Source organism: Cololabis saira, chromosome 1, assembly GCF_033807715.1.
Source record: "Cololabis saira isolate AMF1-May2022 chromosome 1, fColSai1.1, whole genome shotgun sequence".
NCBI classification, from domain to species: domain Eukaryota; kingdom Metazoa; phylum Chordata; class Actinopteri; order Beloniformes; family Belonidae; genus Cololabis; species Cololabis saira.
In genome coordinates this window covers 21203003-21227384 of record NC_084587.1, presented here as the reverse complement: position 1 = coordinate 21227384, position 24382 = coordinate 21203003, and the positions used below count along the sequence as shown (strand labels likewise).

The following is a 24382-nucleotide window of genomic DNA, read 5'->3' as shown; positions in this document are numbered from 1 at the left end:
GGATATTGTGGTTAACAGTGTCAAATGCAGCTGGACAGTTCAGAAGAGTTAGAACCAAGGACTGAGAGACAGCATTTATAAGGACTGTTAAAGGACTGTCTCAAGGTTTGTTAAAGACAACAGGACCATTTCAGTGTAATGACCATTTGGACTGATTTGGATCAAGAAGGTCATTTTGTGACAAAAAGCTTATGACCTTTTTCAAATATAGCACTTTCAATAGTTTTTTGCCAGTGGTGGAAGCAAAGGGACCAGGCTATAATTCTCAATTTGTACACAGTTAAGAGAGCAAACGTGTCACCTGACCTTTTTAAAAAGCTGATGAAAATGTTTCATTGGTCAGTGATTTGGCTAAGGGTTGGCTGGGTTTCTCTATTAGGAAGATTAAATACAAATGCAGAAAAAATATAAAAGGAGACGTCTTTAAGTTTGTTTAAACTGATTAGTTTCGGACTGGACAGACATTGAATAGTCTCAAATACATTTTCATGTAAAATATAAGGACTTTTTCTTTGGAGTTCTATGGCTTTCAGCTGAAAGTAAATATTTGAGAAGGTAAATCTCAAACCAAGTTCATTTCCTTACACAGAAAGGCAGCTTTAGCTCATAATGGTGATCTGAGAGCTGCGTTTTCCCTTAAGGAATACACAGCTTATTAGCTTGGAGTTGGAGATCCTATTATTTTATTTGCAGCCTAATAGATATTCACTGTCACCAGCCACAAGTTGCATTCAATTGCTGTTAACTTTGCATGAAGAATAATCTGAAAAAAGATTAAGTGGTGATTCCCCCCTCATTCTTAGCCCTGTAGTGGTGAGATGGGCGAATACAGGTTTACACAGAAAATGTTGTGTTCACATGCATCTCTGGGTGCTCTTAGCCTTGTGAGTACCACATAAATACAACAAACACTGTAGCCAGTGGGCCAATTTAGTCAGTATGTGGATTAGGACATGGAGATGAGGATCAAATGAGCAGCTAAAGGATATCCTCCTTAATAACTTGTGACTACTGGAATACTCTTCATACACACGAGTACACAAAGAACCAATCAAAACATAAATAGCAGAGCAGGATTATCTGGATTATCCAGACATCTTTCAGAGGTACATGTAAAATGCAGCTAAAATGTGTCTCTCAAGGGTAAATATGTCATTAAAACATCAGTTTATGGTCCTGAATATCCAAGGAGAATAACGATGTCAAGGAATTGAAAAGAAAAAGAATAAAAATACAAAAAAGTACTCCCTAAACTATGCGCAATATTGTGTTTATCAGTAGGGAATGACATGCCAAAGTATTACTTGCAAAACAATAATCTCAGTGTGTGTATGTGTGTATTGTGGAATAGCCACAACACAGGGCCACTGTTTAGCAGTTCAAGAACGGTGCTTACAGCCTGGGGCATGTGCCGGGGCCAAAAGGGTTTGCTGGCACACAATAAAAAAATAAAATAAAAAAAATTGTCAACACAATGCATACACTCGGCACACAGGCACAGAGAACAAAAAATAAGCGCGCAGAGACACACACACACACACACACACACACACACACACACACACACACACACACACACACACACACACACACACACACACACACACACACACACACACACACACACACACACACACACACACACACACACACACACACACACACACACACACACACACACACACACACACACACACAGCCCTCCGGTCCTGATCAATACATGACAAGAGTAAATCTCCTCCGGACGTCAGGCAGTCCAATCAAAGGGCTCGGTGTTCTTATAGGGGATCACAAGAGCCAGGGGGAGACAAACAATGATGTGAATCCTCAACAACACAAAGGCCTCAACAGCTTAGGGTTATGGGAATGGAGCAGAAGAGTAATACAAGCACAAAGTGTATTTCCATACACATCTTTACAAACAAGCTTTTGCATTTAATGCAGCTTTCATTTGAAGTTTTTTTTTCTTCACTATTTAAATGCGGATGTATACATTTGCTGCATATTTTCATAAAAAGCAGTCCACAGATTTAGTTACAGACACAATATCAGACAGAATACTACGCATCTTAAAAAAATTCCCAGACCTAAATTAGCCATAGAAAGACAAGAGCGATGGAAAGTTATCTCAGCACCGTCTCCGATCCATAATCTGCCACCTTGTTTATTGTGGGCACGCAAAAATTCTTCCATCCTTATCTATCTGCCAAGTGCTTTTCTTCTTTAATAGACAGATGTCAGTTGAAGAGAGTTGATGGACATTCTTTATCAGTCTCTGACAGACTCACGCAGATTGCCAAAGAAACAGAAACACAACACTAGGTGATGAATTAGGAAATTACAAAAGTTGCTTCACAATAGCTAAACAGTATTCTCACAGTGGTGACCAAAACGTTATAATTCTATCAATCCACATTCTGACAATTAGTTGTCCCTGTTTTTGGTGAATGCAGAGTTCTGCTGTTGTTGTTTTGCCTGAGACATCTTTGCAAAAATGATTTTGATCTCAAAGAGTCAGGAAACAAACAACAAGAACTTGTTGAAGTTCATTAGATTCTTCAATAGTGTATTCAGAATCCTCTAAATACCACCATTAAAAGCACATTCAGATAATTAAATTTTTTACATGTAGACAATTATAGGTTACAAAGCAAGTAACACAATGTGTACCTGAGAAGAACTAAAATGACTCCCAAATTTCTTTGAGAATCACCAGGTTTTTAAAGACCTAAATGTTAATATAAAAGACAACAGGACTTATTTTTATGGTTCTTCACTACGCTTCACCTCTGACCAGAGAGGCTTCTTCAGTTGCAACATCCCACATTGCACTCACAAACTTTTTCTGAATTCAAAAGCTGGAAGTGAAAAATAAAATGCTCCCTGATGTTGGAATTCCAACTTGTCAACTCAGAGAAAGTCAGAGGATCCTGATTTCAAAATCAAAAGGATGACCCATAGCATTACTTGTAGTAAAAGCATGATGTAATGCTGCTAACTTTGACTTTGACTCTAAGATATGGAAGTGATTCACAAAATATGTGGAAACGTTGATGGATGTGTATCTAAGAACTTATTCCATTGGGTTCCTAAATGCTGCCATCTGCTGAAGACCTTGAAGCAGCTAAGATCCACACATGCAGCAACTACAGGCAGATTAAAGCTCAGGTAAAATACATTTTGACCAAAGTTAGTTGAGCAGCCACTTACTTGATATTTGTTACTTAAAACATTATTCTGTTTATAGAAAAGAGAGTAACTGTATTTCTTGAAAGATTAACTTTGCCATGTATATTTTGCCATTCTGATTGGATGGAACTTTGCATTTATTATTAAAAGAGTAGCTACAGTTTTATGGAAAAAAAAAAATATGTTGACAGTTTAAATTTTAAAGGTTTCATGTGCAAAAACATACGAAAAAGAATCAACAGGTCTCAAGATCAGGTAAATATCAGCTCAAGTGAACAATAAGTCACATTTCACAGTGTCATCATTTAAAGTGGGGCAAAAAAGTATTTAGTCAGCCACCCGTAGTTCAAGTTCTCCCACTTAAAAAGATGAGAGAGGCCTACAATTTTCATCACAGGTATATCTCAACTATGAGACTAAATGAAAAAAAAATCCAGAATTTATTTGCAAATTATAGTGGAAAATAAGTATTTGTCAATAACAAAAGTTCATTTCAATACTTTGTTATATACCCTTTGTTGATAATGACATAGGTCAAACGTTTTCTGTAAGTCTTCACAAGGTTTTCACACACTGTTGCCCATTCCTCCTTGCAGATCTCCTCTAGAGCAGTGATGTTTTGGGTCTGTCGCTGGGCAACACGGACTCTCAACTCCCTCCAAAGATTTTCTATGGGGTTGAGATCTGGAGACTGGCTAAGCCACTTCAGGACCTTGATATGTTTCTTACGAAGCCACTCCTTCGTTGTCCGGGCGATGTGTTTGATCATTGTCATGCTGAAAGACCCAGCCACGTTTCATCTTCAATGCCCTTGCTGATGGAAGGAGGTTTTCACTCAAATCTCACGATACACGGCCCCGTTCATTCTTTCCCTTACACCAAGGGTGGGCAAACTTTTGACTCACGGGTCACAATGGGTTCTAAAATTTGAGTGTTTGGGCTGGATATACTAAAGCATTGAATGTAGTGTGTGCAAACCTCATAGCACAGTAATGACACGCAAATAAATGTACAACCCGATTTATTAACAGATTTGCACTGAGGACTGCCTTTCAAATATGCAAAATAGCCCTTATTAGTTAATAAGTGTGTCTCAAGGAATATGCAAGATATGGCGTTTACACACTATTTTGCACAATACTGGAAGGAAGAAAATGTAAATAGATTAATTAATAGATTGCATACGCACTGTGATTTATCAAACCTGGAGATTACTTCTGTTTTTAGTACGTTTCAATCGAAGGTACAAAGTTAAAGAAATCAACATTTATAAAAAAAGGATTGGAATCACTTTCAACATTCAAAACATTACTCAACGAAATACTCAAACTCGATTCTTTAATTGTGTTAAACCCTGCAAAATCATGGATGGATCGTCCTGACCGCCCGGCCTACAAACACCCCACGGATGCCCTCATCTTCACGCACAAACAGTACACGTCCGTCGCCAAGCACACAGACATAGGCTGGAGTAAATATCCTACCTGCAGCAGAAACTAGAATTTGAAATTAAGAGCGATATGCAGCGCGTTAATGAAGCCACTGTACTGCTGCTGTGCGTAAATGAACACATTACTTTTAATTAAAAGACGCACTTTCGACCTTTCCATATGCATTTTTTCATAACAGCAGAAAAACTGACCAATTTCTACGGAAGAGTATTGCATTAACTTGCTCTGTTTTTCTGAATTAACGAGTTAATTATCTCATCTATCTTTTTTCTCAAGTGAACGCAATATGCTTCCGTAAATTTCAGTGGGAAATGTGTTGTTGGTCTCCGTTTTTTTTTCCAGTGCATCAATGTCTGGAGTTTTGTTGTGGCAAAGCTCAGGATAGATGTGAGATGTTTGTCAGTTTACCGGAATCTGTGACGGGCTTTGTTTAGGTTCATGACGCTGAAAGTCTGCTCACACACGTAGGTTGAGTCAAACAACACCATTTTTACAGGGCTCGAATGGCGACATGAAACGAACTGAAATACGAGCCACTCCAATAACGGTCAATGTGTTTGAGTGCGCATGCGCCATCGATTGGGGTAACGTGGGCATTGCAGGGAAAGGGGAAACGTGAACAAGGTTTTTACTATAATTTGGACGAGTCCGGCAGGCCCGGATTAAAAAGCCTAACGGGCCATATGTGGCCCGGGGGCCGTAGTTTGCCCATGTCTGCCTTACACGGATCAGTCGTCCTGGTCTCATTGCAGGAAAACATCCCCAAAGCATGATGTTTCCACCTCCATGCTTCACAGTAGGTATGGTGTTTTTTTGGATGCAACTCAGCTTTCTTTCTCCTCCAAACACAAGTTGTGTTTCTACCAAAAGGTTCTATTTTGGTTTCATCTGACCATATAACATTCCCCCAATCCTCTTCTGCATCATCCAAATGCTCTCTAGCAAACTTCAGGCCCCGTTTACACGGAGCAAAAGCGGTGGCGTTTTCATGCGTTTTGGCCGTTCGTTTACACGAAAACGAAGCTCAAAGTCACCAAAAACGATCATTTCTGAAAACTTTCAAAAACTCAGTTTTCACGTTTGCTTGTAAACGGAGGGAAACGGAGATTTAGGCTTCAGAACGTCACATTATGCAACAGAAACCAGCATCACCAGCATCATTTGTGCGACCTGTGTTTACAATTTGTTTGGCCACCGTCAATATTTTCTTGTATTTTACCTGTTTTATATTCTAACGTCACACTTAAAAGTAACTCCACTTCTCTGTCACTCCAAACGAAAGACTCTCGTTCCGTCTTGGAAGTAACTGGCAGTCAAGGCTGATTAATGGTTCCGCGTTACACCAACGCAGAGCATATGGCGTAGGGTACGCAGCGACACGCACCGTACGTAGGCTACGCCGTCGATTTAACGCGGAACCATATTATTCAGGCTTCACACGTGTCATTTGTTGACGTTTTTTTCCAGGATTCCGTTTGGCTACCATGACTTTACGCTTCTTGTTACACTGCCCCCTGTAGGTTTGGATGCTCATAGCACCCTTAACAGCGTATTCATGCGGGTTCGTGTAAACGAGGATATTTTTCAAAACGTAGAGGGGGAAATATCCATTTTTGTAAATACCCGGCTACGTGTAAACGTGGCCTCAGACGGGCCTGGACTTGTATTGGTTTAAGCAGGGGGACACATCTGGCACTGCAGGATTTGAGTCCCTGGCGGCGTAGTGTGTTACTGATGGTTCCTTTGTTACTTTGGTCCCAGCTCTCTGCAGGTCATTCACTAGGTCCCCCGTGTGGTTCTGGGATTTTTACTCACCGTTCCTGTGATCATTTTTACTCAACGGGCTGAGATCTTGCGTGGAGCTTATCAGTGGTCTTGTATGTCTTCCATTTTCTAATAATGGCTCCCACAGTTGATTTCTTCAAACCAAGCTGCTTACCTATTGCAGATTCAGTCTACCCAGCCTGGTGCAGGTCTACAATTTAGTTTCTCACGTCCTTTGACAGCTCTTTGGTCTTGGCCATAGTGAGGTTTGGAGTGTGACTGTTTGAGGTTGTGGACAGGTGTCTTTTATACTGATAACCAGTTAAAACAGGTGCCATTAATACAGGTAACGAGTGGAGGACAGAGGAGCCTCTTAAAGAAGAAGTAACAGGTCTGTGAAAGCCAGAAATCTTGCTTGTTTGCAGGTGACCAAATACTTATTTTACCGAGGAATTTACCAATTGATTCAGTAAAAATCCTACAATGTGATTTCCTGGATTCTTTCCCTCCATTCGGTCTCTCATAGTTGAAGTGTACTGTACCTATGATGAAAATCACAGGCCTCTCTGATCTTTTTAAGTGGGAGAACTTGAATAATTGGTGGCTGACTAAATACTTGTTTTGCCCCACTGTAGCTTCTCTCGTTTCCACTTCTGAATGACTTTGACTTGCCTGCGTTTTTTTGTGTATATGTAGCATTTTGGGATACTACACCCCAACATGCCATGATATTAAGGTTGTTTTTTTTCCTTCTTCCCTGGGCTTGAAGGTAAGACAAAAGAAACAGATTGTGGTAGTTCTGGCGAAAATTTAATTTACCTTTATCACTGGGGACCATCATCACTCTAAGCACAAGTTTTTCCCCTTAGCGGGTCAAGATTATTCATGTGTGTTTTAATCCAATGCCACAGTAGAGAGACATCAGCAATGATCTCAGAAAAGGAAAACTGTTGCTGCCATTCAATCTGGGAAGTATTATGAGGCTTTTAGCAAACATTTTGAAGTTAACTGTTCTAAAGTTAGAATGACAAAAGGATTCTTGTCAGGGGTAGACATCCCTGCAAGTTCATCCCAAGGTCAGACCATCCAATGCTGAGAATAAAAAGAAAAATCAAATCAAATAAAAAAAAGAGGTTAATGTCAGATTCTACAGCTCGTTGTTAGTATGTTAAATTTTAAAGTTCATGACAGTACAATTACAAAAACACTGAACAAGTACGGCTTACTTGGAAGGGCTGCCAGGAGAAAGCCTCTGGCCCAGCTGAGGTTCACACCTCAACATAATTGAAATGCTGTGTCAGGACCTTACAAGTGCTGCACATAAACTAATGGTTTTCAACAAATTGAATCAAAATTCTTCCACAATGTCAGACACAGATAACATCACGAAGAAAATCATTACAACATGTTTTTGCCGTTATACAGCAGTTCAATGGGATCATTTCTTGAATTAAGTCTGGAAGGAAGCTGTTCAAATTTTTACTGAATTTTGTGTGTACTGAAGATAAATACTGATAATGACAATTTCTCTATGATAATGATCGTTTTATTATATAAAACCGAATGCAAAATTCTCTCATTACAAAGAGAGAATTTTATTCATTTTCAAAATAAATTTACAAGTTTAAGTCACATGAATGACACGAAATATGCTGCTGACAACATGTAATGGCGATTTATCAAATCTGCTAATGTCATAACTAAAAATACTGAACTTGCATATTATTATATTATTATAATAATAATGCAAATACTCTTCAAGTTCTTTCGTTATCTAAATAATGTATGCTGCTAGCAAGTGTGTGTTTTAATATTGTAGCTAAAAACATGTTGATACTTCTACTGATATGACCACTTGAGAATTATCTTAGCACAATTTCTAAGTAATGGAAAAGTTAGTTTGGATCCCAACATAGAGTAACCCAAATATGTGGGGACAATAGCTGGACAGTATCACTATATTGGGGCCGATCAGTATCCCACACCTACCTTGCAAACCATCTGGCAGGTGTCAAAAGGGATACAGCAGCACACAATATACTGTCAAAGCAATGCAGGGTTGGCGACATGGGTTCCATTATGAGTCCATATACATATACAGTACACACAATTTCAACTTTTGGTCAATATTCCAAACCCTGATTCCTCACCTTTCTACAAAATATTATTACAAACCATAGCAGAACAAGTTCTGAGAAATCACATCCTAGTGGTGTAAGATAACCTTGATTATTACACAAAACAAACTCTGGACTTCTGGACTCACCCCATCACTACAGTACCTTGATAAAAGTATTAAGCTGTTCCAACTGGGAGTAGGCCAGTCCAAGTTGCCTCTTAAGATTTTCCAAGGCATGGGAGCTCTGCTGGGTTAACCCCTCCATTTGTTCAGTGGCAGTCTCTTCCAGGGCAGCCAAAGCCTGCTCACTGGATCCCACTCGAGCCTGTAGGGCATGTATGCGCTGCTCCTGAAAATGCACACATTCCCCATTTTTATGGTGACAATCAGATATAATAGGCTCAAAGTTTCACTATTACAGAAAACATTGGGGATTCTTTGACAACAAAATAAAATAATAAATACACATATATGTATATATGTATATATAGTTTGGGTAGCACCTGTATTTGAAACTGCTTACGAAGTGAATGATTAAGAACAAAAAAAAGTTAAGCAGTTAAGAATGATGAAAAGTTATAATTATTCCAATAAAAATTTTATTGTTTAAAAAAAAAAAAAAAAAAAAAAGAGGGCTGAAACTTCCCTGCAGGGGGAGATGTGGGTGAACATGGTGAATACTTAAAATACTCTACTCTGAATTACAACTGAATACCAAATAAAAGAAAAGAAAAAAGAAACAAAAAACATATTTTCTATTTAAAGTAATATCACAATCAAAGACATTTTACGACTCTCCTGCTATTTTCTAAAATGCTGGCGTATAAAAACAAAAAGAAAAGAAAATCTACCTGCATGCTATGATGCAACACTGCAAATCATTTATATCAAAGAATTCAAGTGACATTAGCTTTGCAGTTGTTTTTAACCTTTTTCTCAAGGTCTTCTTTCAGTTTTGTGCACGAGCTCTCGTGCTGGTTTTTTTCCGATGTTGCAACATTTAACCTTCTCTTCAGAGATTCAATGAGGGCCTTCCTGTTGGTAGCCTCCTCTGATAAAGACTTCACCTGTAAAGGAGAGAGTAAAGGACAGTAAGAGGTTGAACAAATGTTAGAGAGAATGGAAGCATTTTTTGTTAGATACTAAAATGAAGTGTAATAAATTAAAGTTTCGTTCAATCTTATTTTTAGTCAATGCCAAATAAACACAACAGTAGCTGGAATGGATTCTTTTTCCTTTCAGTCATCCAGAATCTATAATTCCAAAGTTATGAGAAATATAACACAAAAGGTAACCAAATCTTACAACAGAACATGTAACAGTTCTTACAGCTCAAAGCACGGCTGTTTTACAATGAAGGCTCACTTCACTGTGAGATTCATGTTCAACATCTAGCTATGAACAAGTTACCATTTCCCATATTGTACACATATGCTATTTAGGCCACAAATGATTATCTGGGGAAGGAGGGGATGGTGGAAGGGGTTACGCTATGGATTTCAATATAAGACAGCACACATTTGAGACCCATCTAACACTACTGTATGATATACAGTCCTTTCACTTTCCAATGTCCCTCCAACTAAAGAGCAGTTACGAGTTAATATATATTGTTACGTTTATTTGTTATATATAAATACTTAGATAAAAAATGTATGGTATTTATATACATTTAATATTATTTGCTTAAGGTTCAACTATGTTATTGAAGAACAAAAAAACAGCAAAGGAATAGAGGCTCAGACTAATGCTGCGTTCCATTTACCTCGGAAGTCGGAAGTCGGAACTGGGAATGACGTCATAGCCGAGTTATCAGCGTTCCAGTTACAAAGTAGGTAAACAAGTTTGTAGTTCGCATATACCACATGAAAATTTTACACTATAGCAGCATATATATGCCGAACAATACTTGTATACGACTGATTTAGTGTGACCAAAACTAGAATGAAGTGCTACGAATTTTTACGGAGCTCTCTTCTACTGTTTACAACAGGGGCAGCCATTTTGGAATGTGAACTCGGGGGTGGTGAAGACTCTCCCACTTTCCCAGTGGGAAATCCCACTTCGAGGGGCGTTCCAGTTGAAAATTCCGACTGGGAACTAGGAAATCCCCACTTCCGAGGACAAATGGAACGCGGCATAATTGGACTATCTAGTATACCATGCTTTAGTGTGGTGTACCTTCTTCTCTAGGTCCTCTACCTGCCCCCGGTAACTTTTCTCCATTTCCTGCAGGAACTTGAGTCTTGTCTTCAAGTCTCCCACCAGCTGTCTTTTCATGTTAACATCCCGTTCAGTGTGGCCCACCCTACAAGCACACGTAAAAAGGAATGCACACACAAAAACGTGGCTCCATGTTATTAATCAGATTCTTGCACAAGCACAGCATCAGTTATAGCATCTATCAATACAGGAGTCTTAGCATAGACATACATGGAGACATCGTCACGAACGAACACATACAAATACACAAAGCTGGCAGGCACAGTGTCCCTACGCGGTACATCAGGCGTGACAGCTCATTATGACAACTAAATACACTGGCATGCTGCTTGGGTAAGTGGAGGGGCGTGAAATAGGGATGCATATATAATTCTAACTGGCATATATTAGAACAAGTGCTCTGGCAGGGAATGCCGCTTTAAGTGTGGCTGGGGAGTCCTTTTTGACAAACGGTGTTTCGAATCAGCAGTGACACTACTTGGGAGACTGTAATTAAGCATTTAAATGTTTATTATTTTTAGCTCAGCATTATGGCAGTCATATAAAAACACGTCAGCAGGGGAATTTGGCTTGGAAGGTACTATTTATAAAGGAGAGGTGCTCTAAAAAAATGCAGCTGAGAGACAACATCTGTCTTGTAAACTCTTGTGTCTTAACTGTTGATACATGCACCATGTGTCATTTCCTATTTCAGTAACCTCCTGTACTAACATGTTTAATATTATTGAATTCTGCAGTGAAGCGTTGCTCTCAGCAGTCTGAGTATGTTAGCATGTTTTATTCTATTTTTTTAGGGGATATAGAAAGCATATTTCAAGCTTGTCTGTACCTTGGGGAATTGGAACAAATAGAATAAAGATCATACGAATCCAGTTAATTAAGTATTTTTTCTGTTGTTTAAATCTTAAAGATATAGTGACTCTCTTTGCTCACAGGCACATCATCTTGTGTACTTTTATATAAGCAGATGATGCAATAATACAGCAAAAACCTTCTAAGTAAATGTCCCTGGCTCTCCAGGTGGATGGATGCCCAAGGATGGACTTGTTAAATAAGTGTGAGCTTGCCCTATTGGAGTGACATTAAATTAAATGAGAGAGGAGTCTAGCCTGGGGACTTTGGGGGGGCAAGTAGCGCTTGCTGGTTACCCCATGGATTTGGCCATTAATGAGAAAACCCATATTGAACCTTTCAGACGACTGCCTGGTGTTGACTTAAAGATGGAGAGCAGCTATAAGAGTCCCAGCCGCTCCCTCTGCCCCAATGCTAATGGCAATTAGATCGACAACATTCATTTTAGATGTTCTCTTCTCGCACAGCCCAAAAAGAATAGAGGATAAAAAAGAATGAAGGATATATGTGATCTCTATTTATGAATGTTAGTGGAAAGAAAGACAGAGAGCCTCAAACTATATCCCGATCACTCACCCGTTTGCTCCCTTTGTTCTGTGCTTGTTGGCAATATTGTTCATCAAACATGCGTGTATTGTAATGATAACAGTCAGTGGTCTGAACTATGTGTGCAAAAGAGAGAGTGAAAGCACACTTTTCTTTGTATGTTGTTAAGAATGAAGTGCGGGTGGATGTTTCAAGTGGCTGATAGACAACAGGGCTAAAGATGAAAGAAGCAGCTTCATAAATAAGGCAGGGCCATAGTGCCGGATATTGACTGAGGACATGCCGGTGTACTTTGAAATTCATTTCTTTTTTTCACCCTTCTCTTCTTTAAGGCGAAGCAGCCTTGCTCCCTGTGTGTGTGCTGAGATTTATATTTCAGAGACGTCTAGACATGTCTTTCATTCCGAGAAGGGGGTCCCTCCATGGAGGCAAATGGAGTGGTAGTCCAGAAGAAACGGCGAGTTACGTGCATGTCTGTGCATGAGTGAGTGTGTGACAAGTGCTAAAGGAGAGGACAAGGCTGTCTCGCAAACTGGGCTGAGGGATGCTCCCTCTGTCACGCTGTGATCCTTGATACTTCCGTCACACACAAACACATATTCACTATGATTGTACATATGCCCTGGATGCATTATTGAGGACAGGCAGGCAGAGGGCTGAGCATCCAACACAAAGACAACAAGAGAGAGGGAAGCCAAGTTGTACTTTGTACCTTCCTCTCAGTTCAAATCTCTGCAGTTTCCCTCAGTCAATTCCCTTAGCATTGCTATGTATCAGAAACGTTGCACGGATTGCATTGAGTGAACCGTATAACTCACTGGGACTGGTGGCCCACGGGCCAGAGAGCTGCTGTGTGGGTTTTAGTGTCATGAGCCAAAACGGTCCTTTCTGCAGTACAGAAACAATCAATACACTACTTTGATCACCGTTCCTCATCAGCTGCCCACACACATACACATATTGCCAAGCTACATGACACAAAAGACACCCACATACACACGTGTGTGCACACACACACTAATTCATTTACTTGTTGTTATTCACTTGCTCATGAGGAAATGCATAATTTCACAAGTGCTTCACAGTGAGGGGATGCATGCGTAAGCAGAGTGCAGGACACAGGGTGCTGCCACATGGTGGAATCAAACACTACAGATGAGAGATGCAGATGCAAACAGAGACAAAGACGCAGAGAGATGGAGAGACAAAGACAGAGAAAGGGATGCAAAAAGAATACGCTAAATACTAAAAGGTTTTTCAGAGCAACAGTAAGAAAAGAACATAATTGGAAAAAGTAGTACTAATTTAGACAAAAGGAGTGTAACTAACTTGTCCTGCAGCTGGCTGAGCTTGTCGTCCTTCTCTTGGAGCTGGCCCCGCAGGGCTTTGTTAGCAGTCATCTGCCTTGTGACCTCGGCACTTGCACTCTAGGGAGAGGGCATGCGATGTGAGTGATCATTAATATGTTTGAGCTTGTGTGATGCGGGCCGCGATTGATGGCAGGTTAAGCACAGCGCGTCTTTTCATTACAGTTACAGTGGGAGTGTCGAAGGTGCTAAAAGAGGTGCAGGGAAATGCTATACTTTTCAGTTTAAATAATGGTGGGGAGACGTCACAAATGTATAATTTATAGCCCTATAGCACTGAAGATCTTCAATGGAGAATGACTACAAAGAGGATCAGTAACATGTTAATAACATTAAACAAGTCTTCTGATCATAAGTATGACTGAAATTTAAACATAAATGTTTACTTTGGTTTAAAGAGTCCATGTCTTTTGGGTATTGTACCAGCACAAACATTTGACAATGCCCTCTCTCTCTGTGGGAACCCACGCAGTTCAACCCTCACCTCCTTCTTAAGCTGTCACCTGCCATGACTTCTTCAGATGTGTGTAATGACAGCAGCAATCTGCTCTGTGACACTGATGAGCTGGGTGCTGAGAGGGCGATAATGCTGTGGTGCCACTCACACCTCATTCTTTATGATGTAGGGCATGTCAGTGCTGTTATTCTCCATTTCTCATCTTTTTGACATGTACTCCGAAAGAAGATCAAATGAATAGAAAGGCTAATTCATGTTGAAATCACATGCAATTTCAGGTTATGCTATGAGTACATTTATAAGCTGAAGGTTTTTCTTTTCCTCCCTTTTTAAACATGACTTATTTGAAAGTAAAAACAAAGTTTCTTTTAGGCTATTTACTCCCAAAGGACTGCGAGATGCTAAAACCACTGATTTTGTATTTGATAAAAGGGGTACAACATAACAAGTAAGGGAAAATGAAAGTGCTTAAAAAAGCTTTCTACAAACCCAAGTCAAAGTTGGGGTAATGAGTAAAATTAAAAAATAAACATTGATGTGGCATTCACAAATTTAACTTTTTTTTTTTTTATCAGCAAACTCTTTGAGCCCAATATATGTCATTGCCCCCCCCCCTCATGGTGTGCAGATGTGTAAGTGTCCCTGGAAAAGGTCATTTATACGCACATGATGGCAGCATTAATGCAGAAAGAACTCGTTTAACTCTCCAAGAAGTGCTACAGTTAAAAACACAACGTATATCGGGTTCATATTGTCTGCAAATAAATAAAATTAAAAGTGAATGTAAGAATCACGTGTTTAATGTTTTATTTGTATTTTCCATACCATTCTAAGTTTCTTCTCTAATTTGGGTTGTTATTGTTTACACACGGTGATATATTTTGCACCATTTCTTCAGGAGCAAATGGTTTTCTCATTGCATTATCCACTCAAGCTGCATAAGACACAAATTAGATAATGACCAGTTTTTAAATCTACAATCCTTTGAAGAGGTTTATCTTATATGATATGCACAAAAAAAACCTAGTTATGAGTACATTTCTGTAAGCCTGTGAATACTAACCTTAAGTTTGGCTTGAAGTTGTTTGACCTCACCCTCTAGGTTAGCTGGTGCAGGTGTGGCTCGGCCCTGGCAGGAACACTCTGTGTTCACTGGTGCCGTTTGCGGGGGGAAGGTAATCCGCTTCCACTGCTCTAGCTCCATCTCCAAAACTTTTTTCTGCTGCTCCACACCAGCAAGGTCAGAGGTCAGCTTCTGCAGATTGACCGACAGATAGGATAGGTGATAGGTGAGCTGGACCACTGCTGCTGATAACACAACTAAAACAAAAAGTTTTGTCTACCCTCGACAAACCACGGAAACATATACAGTGTTTGTGTTACAGGCTGGAAAGGTAGAGGGCACATCATGTGTTGCTGCAAAAGCTGGCATACACAACTCATGAACTAATTTGCCAGATGAGATAAATGAGAGATGCATATCATATTACGTTGTATATAGTTAGAATTTTGGAGAATTGGAGTGTGTAAAACTAAATCAGTACAAAAAAATCATGTATACTGATATAAATTTGTAACAGAGGTAATTCAGATTTTAGAGAGTGGTTGGGTTAATACGGTGGTCTGAGGTCTGCTCAATCTGTCAACTCCTTTAAATAAGGGCTAAAAACATTACTGTTTACTAAAGCGCACTCTTAAATGAAATACTTACCTGCTGTACTCGACTGCCCTTACTTTTTAACAACTTGTGCTTTTTATTATTTGACCTCTTTTCTTATCATTTTATTTTGTTTTATTTGTTATTTACTGTTTAACTGTCTTGCTGCTTTTAATGTTGATGTAAAGCACTCTGAATTACCTTGAGTTAAATTGTGCTATACAAATAAACTTGCCTTGCCTAATACAGATGAATAAGCAGATGCTTCTTATGAACTATTAACTTAACATTTTTGAATGTCTTTTATCATTCATAATAGCTCTGAACCACAACTCCAATCTCCTTTTATTAATTAGAATCCAGGTCTGCAAACGACTGACCCTAATTAGCTTTTGTTTTAGTAATTAGTGTAAGAGTTCACATGCCTTTCCCATCCATCAGTGTGAATATTTAGTATGTACTCAAGAAACATGAGATGTTGTAATTTCATAGGCTGAAGCATATTGTTGTGACCTGGATGAAGACCGGTATGCATCTGATGGCATGTTAATGCAGAAAACACATACTTTTTCATGCCACTGTGAAATGTGCAGTGTATCAGTGTTTCAAAAGATAACATCCAGGATAAACACACTTGGTTATAAAAAAGCGTCTTTCTCCCTCTCTCTCTCCCTTTTTCTTTTGTTGGCAGTGGGGTGGGTGAGGAGACCTTATCTTTTTTCCTTCTTTTTTTGTTTTTTAGTGACTTTGGCTAAACACTGCAAGAATTAGCCGATCTGGTATCACATTAAACACCGAGAATGCTTAATGGTGCAAATAGGAGACATGATACATGGAAATAAATGCTGCACACCGAGTAAATGCAAGAAAACACACAGGGCCTGTGCACACACACCCAAGTGAAACCACAGACTCCCAGGGGTTTGCTCTATGCTCTGCATACATGGAGGTTATTGATATCTGGTTGCTGGCTGACACCTTTTAATAGAATCCCTCTTGTTTTAGGTTTCCTCTGCTCTGCTGAAGACACACATGCCACATCCCCAGGGATGGCAGGAGAGAGCTAGGAAGGAGTAGACAATGAAGACTGGGGCTATAGCATTAGTGGCAGCACTGCAGGAATTAAGAGAGGCATTGATGACACTTCCTGGAAGACATGCTTTGATTTCACAGGCCATTTTCAGACCTGGTGAGACACTGCCGTGGACTGAAATACTGGTCATTAGGAGGGAAGAGAGATCAGCACTCTCTCTTTCTGGCTTCACAGATGCCATTACGAGCTATCATTATTAGGATAAATAAGCAAACACAGGCACACACAAACCATTACTAAATGTATATATTAACCAAATAGAAAATGTATTGGGAAAACCTAGTGAAATGTCTTATTGCACAAATTCCTCAACAACAATGAAGTATATCTGTTGAGCAGAATTTTATATCTTACAAATAACAATATCTGGACCTTTTTCTTTAGGATTATGTAAATTCCACCTCTATAATCCTGTGATAATCCCAGCCACTTAAATGTTAGGGGAGGGCAGGACAGTCTGCGCTTACAGAGAGAAGGCTGGTAAATTTGGGAGGTGATGTCGGAGTGGATGTGGAATTATGACAGAGTGAAGAAGATAATCCATGCTGCCAAATGATCCTGTGTTTGGATGATATGCATGACTAACACATTTTGCCAACAGTTACACTTGACTGGAACAGGAGAGCATGCTTCATCTGCCACCTATTTTTTTAAGCTTCTTATGTCACTTTAAGGGATAAATAGCTCGTAACAACCTGGGTCTCATTTTTCTGGTTTTCGTCACTGTCCATCATAACACCGAATTCACAGATCCACTGATTAAAAACAAGAAAACCAGCTAAATCAAGGAAACAGGCTTTACAGTAAATAAAACTATTCCCTTACTGAAGAGAAAAACCCATAGATCTAAACCATGTGAGAAATGTAGTACTAGTCATTCCAGTTTTCACATGTGAAAATGGGTAAAGATGTATTTTCTTGTTCTAAGAGTCACATGGGGGAAGCTTGATTTCTTCTTTCAGAAAAGTTTACATCAGAAAAGACTTTCCCAGATATTTTAACATTGTGACAGAACCTGACAGAAAGTGTAATTTTGAAAGTAACTTAGGTATGCAAATTTAATCAAAACCGTAGCAGAAGTGTTAACATATTATAGCAATAAAAGAAGTTCATATAAAATGTTTTCAAGCCACTTCAAAAAACGTTATTTTTTTCTTTTTCTGGTCGAAAGCCATTATTGCTTTCATTACAGTTAGGAAAATAATAAGAAAGTGAAAACAAAAGAATTAGTCTTTATGCCTTTTGCTGCAAACAAAGAAATATATAGAAATTGAAAAGTGATGTCAAAGGTACAATTGAAGCGTCAGTAAGCTGCAAACATACTTTGGCTGCTAAGGGAAGGCCAGAGTCCAGCAGGGCAAAAACATGACACCATACCACTGCAGATATCTTCTTCTCACTTGTTAGAAATGTAAGGAGGCAAACATAGTATTTAAGTAATTACTGATAAAAGCACTTGTGCTGATAATTACATAATACATTCTAACTCATACATATAGAAGAGGAAAGGGGAGAAAAAGAATTGTAAAAATAAACAACAATGCATGACTTATTGAAGGAGGGAGGCAAGGAAGGAGGCAAAAAAAGGACAGAATGGCTGAAAGATCAGGAGACAGGGCAACACAAACAAGTCTCTGCGAAATTGCCATGCTACCTCTCACATGATGGCCCCTGTGGAGGCTGTCCTAAGCCAATTACAAGCAGAGAGTTTTAGTTAGAGAGTTGGCCAGGACCGGCTGGAACAAGTCCAAAGTCCATCACCTCTTGCCCTTTCCAGAGAGGGCAAGCTCTGACCAGCCAGCTCCAACTTTCTCTAGCGGAGTGGCATTAATACTGCAGGAGGAAAGAGGAAACAAAGAGGAAGACAACAATTCCCTCTCTGTCCACTGACTCCATCAACAGTGAGCGTGTCTGTGTGTGTACACATGTGCCTGCTGTGTTCAAGTCTAAGGTCTCGTTGGGTTTCAGCAATCAGATGCCTGGTGGGTACACGAGGACAACTTTCTCGGTAGCAACACTATGAAAGATGCACTGTGACCCGTGTGTACAAGACCACAATACTGCATCTGTACTTTTTCGCAGAGTAAATATACAAACAAAAGCATGCAGCTAATCATGCGTCCGGTGGGGTTTTTGCTGGCTACAGCCGTGTCTGGATTCACCAAAAGATGTCTCCTGCCCATCAGGTTAATGACTGTATCTGTCAAAATGTTGATGTAAGCGTATGCGAATATGTGCACAAATGTTGATGTTTTTGGGGAGGCCTTGACAGGAAAGATACAGTTTAGGGACTGGAGTCACTGCTCTTTTATTCATAATCCATACCATGTCCTGCAGTTTCCTACCTGGATGTAGACACTAAATAACTAAATAGTTGTGTGGCAAAATTACCTTGTGTGTGTGTGTGTGTGTGTGTGTGTGTGTGTGTGTGTGTGTGTGTGTGAAGACAGTAGCACATTAGGAGGAATGTAACTGCTGGCGACACAGATTGTTATGGACAACTGGCTTGCTGAAGCAAACAATGGCCGAGTCAGGTGGAGAAGGGAAGTGAGAGATCCCGCTCTTTTCTTCTGCTCTGTGTTTCAAACCCCCAAAGATGACAGAAGACCTGTCAGCTTACTTATTAAGCATGATAAGGGCATGCTACTGCTGCATTTTCAGCCCCAGGAAAATACAAAATAAACTCACAAAAAAGAAAAAAAAAAAAGAAAGAAATTCCTTCCTTTCACTTGTCGACCTGTTATTCCCCCGTTACCTGTGTAAGCTGCTTGCTGCTGCCGAGTTTCTCAGTGAGAGTGTTCAGCTGTGCTGCGATCGTCTCATTGGCCCTTCGCAGCTCTTCGGCTGAGAGCATAGCATCTTTCTTAGCACTTTGCAGGATGTCGATGTGACGCTGTAGAGACTCGTTGCGCTGCTGCAGAGATGTGGAGGAGGAGCAGCGCTGGGTCTTCATCAGCCTCCTCTTCCTCCTCCACCTCTTTCTTTCTCCTCTTGTCCCAAGCTCCCAGGGCTCACGCTGTTTATCATCTAACGGGAGGAAGTACATGCAGCACCCTCAGAGTTGACATGTTATAAAAAAAAAGTTAAAAAAATAATAAAACAACCTCAAAAATCCCTGTTTAGAATTTTCCAGCTGGGAGTTAACCGGCATATGTAAAAATGTCTGTATTCACAAGTGTAACCTGTGATATATTTAACAACTAGAATGATTAACATTTTCCATTTATAACCAATTCAGGAGTGTCAAGCTTTGAAAAGGGGAAAAAAAAAAAAAGCTTGTTAACTTCTCAAAAACTTGTTTCTGATCGACAGCATGCAAATACATTGAGTGTTCTATCTGCTTCAATTAATAGTTGATTAGATTTTTGTAGTTTAGCAAGGATAAGAAAAAGGAAAACGTATGCTACCTTGGGCCAGAACATCAGGTTGTTTTCTGTTACAGTCTGCCGACGGTGCTTGTAACTTTGAGATCGGTGAACACCTGTAGGACTGAGAGAACAGAAAAGTCAGGCAATATGATGAGAAGCAGCTGTTTAATATAACACAACAGTTTGCATGTTGTGCTTCCTGAGATGTGGCTCACAATGGCACAGTGATCACAGAGTGTGCTCAGCTTAACCTGACATGACAAATAACCCTGTGCTTAAATAATTCACCTGAGCATGTTCAGTCGACTCCAACTTGAATAACTTTCGGGGTGAATATTCCTTCTGACAGATGGTTGCAAATGCCGCCTTTGTTCAATCACTGTCTGAGAGGCCTGATTCACTCCCACAGTATGACGAGCGTGAGTCTATAAGTTCATGCAAGTGTGTGTGTGTGACACCTCCCTACTGCATTATCGTTTGTAGTGACATCAAAGACACCCCTTCCAATCATACGCCACCCCCCCCCCTTTCCTCTCTGCCTAAATCCTTTGTATGGCAGTCAGGTAGGATTTGATCAGTGCCAGGTTTGATCACACATGCAGAGAAGAGAGGGGAGATGAACCCTTTGGTTTGTGACATAACACGTTGTGAGGGGCTTGGGCTGTCACAGTGAGGAGCCCAAGAGGAGATGATGGGCATATTTAGCGGATCTGGAAAGAGGAAACTAAAGCAGGATCTGAGAAAAGAGTCCTGACAGCTCCCAGGTATGCACAACAACAACCCTCTCTTCTTCTTCTTCTTCTTCTTCTCCTTCTTCTCTTTCTACCTTGCTCAACTCATTCCAAATAAAGAGAGGAGAGGAGAAAAAGACCAAGCATCTTTAAAAGGTTTCTGTCTTTCCCCTCATCATCTCTCATCTTTAAGGACCTTTCTCCCTCAGCTTTACTCCTGCCGCGTCCTGCTGTGAATTGGTTGGATGTGGACAAGGGCAGGGGTCCGGGGGTATTGATTTCATACTTACAGATACCCTTAGAATGTTATATGCAAACCATTCACATCGCAGCAGCAATTACTGTCAATATTTATTAATCCTCTTGATGATCAAAACTGGTGTACAACACCTGAAAATGCCCATTCTAACACAGTAATATATTCTGCAAATTACACTAAAACAAAACATTATGTATAATTTTATATATAATAATATGACATTATATTCATAATATTATAAAGACTAAGGAGGGACACAATATTAGTGTGTAAAATATAGTTTAGAACAAATATCAAACAGGATTCAGTTTAGATGGCAACCATGTGGATGTGAATAGCCTTGTAACAGCATGGTATGAAACCTGTATGCATTTTTAAATTATTTAATTTATTATTATTCACATAAACTTAAATAATCCATCACGTTTGCGTCGATAGTAAGTAGTGAATACATACTACCTCCAACACTCACATCTAACTGGAGAAGTTTTTTCAACAAAATCAAGCAAAAATCTAATGAGGGCAAACCCACCTTCCTGTTCGTGTGTTGCTTGTAACGTTCTGTCCCAGACGGCACCCTGTGGAGTTCATCCTGGTACTCCTCACCGCTGTCACTGCACAGAAAGGTGAAGTTTATTACACACCAGAAGTTGAACCTACAACCCTGGTTGTGAAAGTACCACCCTTGGACAAAAATCCAATTTACCTTTTATGGTTGATTTAGTTGACATCAAGCAAAAATATGTGCATTTCGCCCTCCTCCTTCCAACAGAAAATCAATGTCCCATCCAATTTCTGAGCTGGAAGTGTAAATGTGGGTGTAAATTAAGTCAAAAGCTGCAGTGTCTGATGCTGGTAGTGAATGCATCAACATGTATGAGAGTGGCTGTGGCCTTCATTAGCCTTCTGTGTGTGACAGACATGTGTGAGAGGCACGGCTGAGCAGAGCCACGCAAAGTTGCATCTGATGGACACACGGTAAGGGCTTCTTGAGACACACACACACACACACACACACACACACACACACACACACACACACACACACACACACACACACACACACACACACACACACACACACACACACACACACACACACACACACACACACACACACACACACACACACACACACACACACACACACACACACACACACACACACACACACACAGGTTTATTGACAGTGACCTTTGACGTGAAGGTGGAAGCCAGTGACATTTACGCTGGTGGGTTTATTAAGGTGGGGCCTGGAAGAAGCGGCAGAGGTAAAGACCACAGAGAGAGGATCTAACTGGAACATTACATGACTTGGGGCTAGTTAGGGTTAAAGCCAGTCTGGCTGGGAGCACAGGAGCTTGCTGAGGATTACTAATCACCATCACTGAGTCCAAGGGTACATTCATTGGATTAAAACTACCCTCTCTGAGCTAGTGAGAACATACTGTATATGCACACTGTTATGAATGCAACTCTGATTTAATCTCACGATTAATATTTACATGCTTGTAGTTTGCATCACATACATACAAAAACTCTTCTCAGTCTGAGTTTCTTTTTTTGTTTGCAGTGAACATGAGGAAGATCAATAAAAAGAGCAACACGAACCGTACAATAGACTTGTAAAACTCCTCTAGAGGTGCTTTAACATAGTCAATACTAGTCACGTGTCCATTCCCCCTAGATACGCACAAAACCAAATTATTGAAAAAGAAATCCTGTAATGGAAACAGCTCTAATTTGAAAAAACTCCCAAATATCCCAAAAACCTTTTCCAGGTGGTTTTTCGGGTGATTCGATAATCCACTTTATCGCAAAAGTGAAATGGAAATGCTTTTTGTGCATTTCCACGTCTTTGGCAGCGCTGGATGTGACATAGCTAGTCAATCTAAAGTCAACAAAATCTAGTTTCCAGCTGTTTTCTTCCTAATGAATATGATGTAGTTGTGCTATAAATACTACTCTGCATTACATAAGGGCTTTACCTCTAAATAATCATTTGAATGATCATCCGCTGCATTCATAAGTGATAACCTACACCTGCCAGCCAATCAGAATCGAGTATCCACAGAGACCATGGTATAAATATATATATATATATATATATATATACGGTATATATATATATATATATATATATATATATATATATATATATATATACACATATATATGCATATTAGGCCTGTGTTGAAAAAAAATCAATACTCTCTGATTGTAAATCGTTTCTCATATTAATTCCTAAAAATCGATTCGTATATCTAAAGATAATTTTTTCATTATTACATTTTCGCCCGGTGAACTTTAATCCCAGTAGTTGCGTTATTTCATTCACTCGTGGTGTGAAACTATCAAACAATGAACATTGCATCAAGTTTAATACTAGTATTAATTAAAATATTTTTAATAACACTAACCCAAATCGATATTGTATCGGATCGAATCGTGATAATCGATTCTGAATCTTAAGAATCGGAATCAAATTGATTCTTCACATTTGAATCAATTCCCAGCCCATATGTATGTATGTATGTATGTATGTATGTATGTATGTATGTATGTATGTATGTATGTATGTATGTATGTATGTATGTATGTATATATATATATATATATATATATATATATATATATATATATATATATATATATATATATATATATATATATGTGTGTATATATATATATATGTGTGTATATATATATGTGTGTATATATATATATATATATATATATATATATATATATATATATATATATATATATATATATATATATATATATATATATATATATATATGTATATATATATATATGTATATATATATATATGTATATATATATGTATATATATATATATATATATATATATATATATATATCTCATATCTGAAGAAGATAGTCACCTGTTCTCATTCTGTCATACTCAGAAGCAACACTGCTGATGTACTCGAAATGGTAAGATGCCTCTAGCAGCTTAAAAAGAAAAAGAAAAAGAGGGGTAGCAGGAAGCAGTGAGGATAATTAAGGGGGGAAATGTAAGTCTTGCCAGTGGCCTGACATCTTTATTTGGCACTCTTTAGGCCCAAGTTTCTTAGGCAAAAATACTGTATTACTGGGAGCATACAACAACACATTTGTGAAGAGAAGCCCTGAAAGATAAGAAACACAGAGGGCTTTACAGTAGCAAATCAGCAGACAGGTGTCTTAAATAAGACAACATCTCAGTTTACACCCCTTCTTCACAAATCCGCTTAGATCCTCCTCTCAGGTAAAGCGTTTATTAGACTGCTGCTTATTAGC

General features: G+C 39.2%; 1 protein-coding gene across 5 annotated transcripts in view; it reads right to left on the bottom strand.

The window, feature by feature from the left end:
- Positions 1 to 24382, bottom strand: part of cntln (centlein, centrosomal protein) — a 185678-nt gene that overhangs the window by 16815 nt on the left and 144481 nt on the right. For 4 of the 5 annotated variants that reach the window (XM_061717759.1, XM_061717752.1, XM_061717744.1 and 1 more), the window contains 8 exons: positions 21609 to 21690; positions 20126 to 20207; positions 19474 to 19745; positions 15032 to 15223; positions 13474 to 13571; positions 10705 to 10831; positions 9453 to 9590; positions 8687 to 8872 (listed from right to left, as the gene is read on the bottom strand). In XM_061717759.1, coding sequence (XP_061573743.1) covers positions 8687 to 8872; positions 9453 to 9590; positions 10705 to 10831; positions 13474 to 13571; positions 15032 to 15223; positions 19474 to 19745; positions 20126 to 20207; positions 21609 to 21690 — 1177 coding nt within the window. Of the gene's footprint in view, positions 1 to 8670; positions 8873 to 9452; positions 9591 to 10704; positions 10832 to 13473; positions 13572 to 15031; positions 15224 to 19473; positions 19746 to 20125; positions 20208 to 21608; positions 21691 to 24382 lie in introns of all 5 variants that reach the window. The other variant, XM_061717775.1, reaches the window with a different exon arrangement.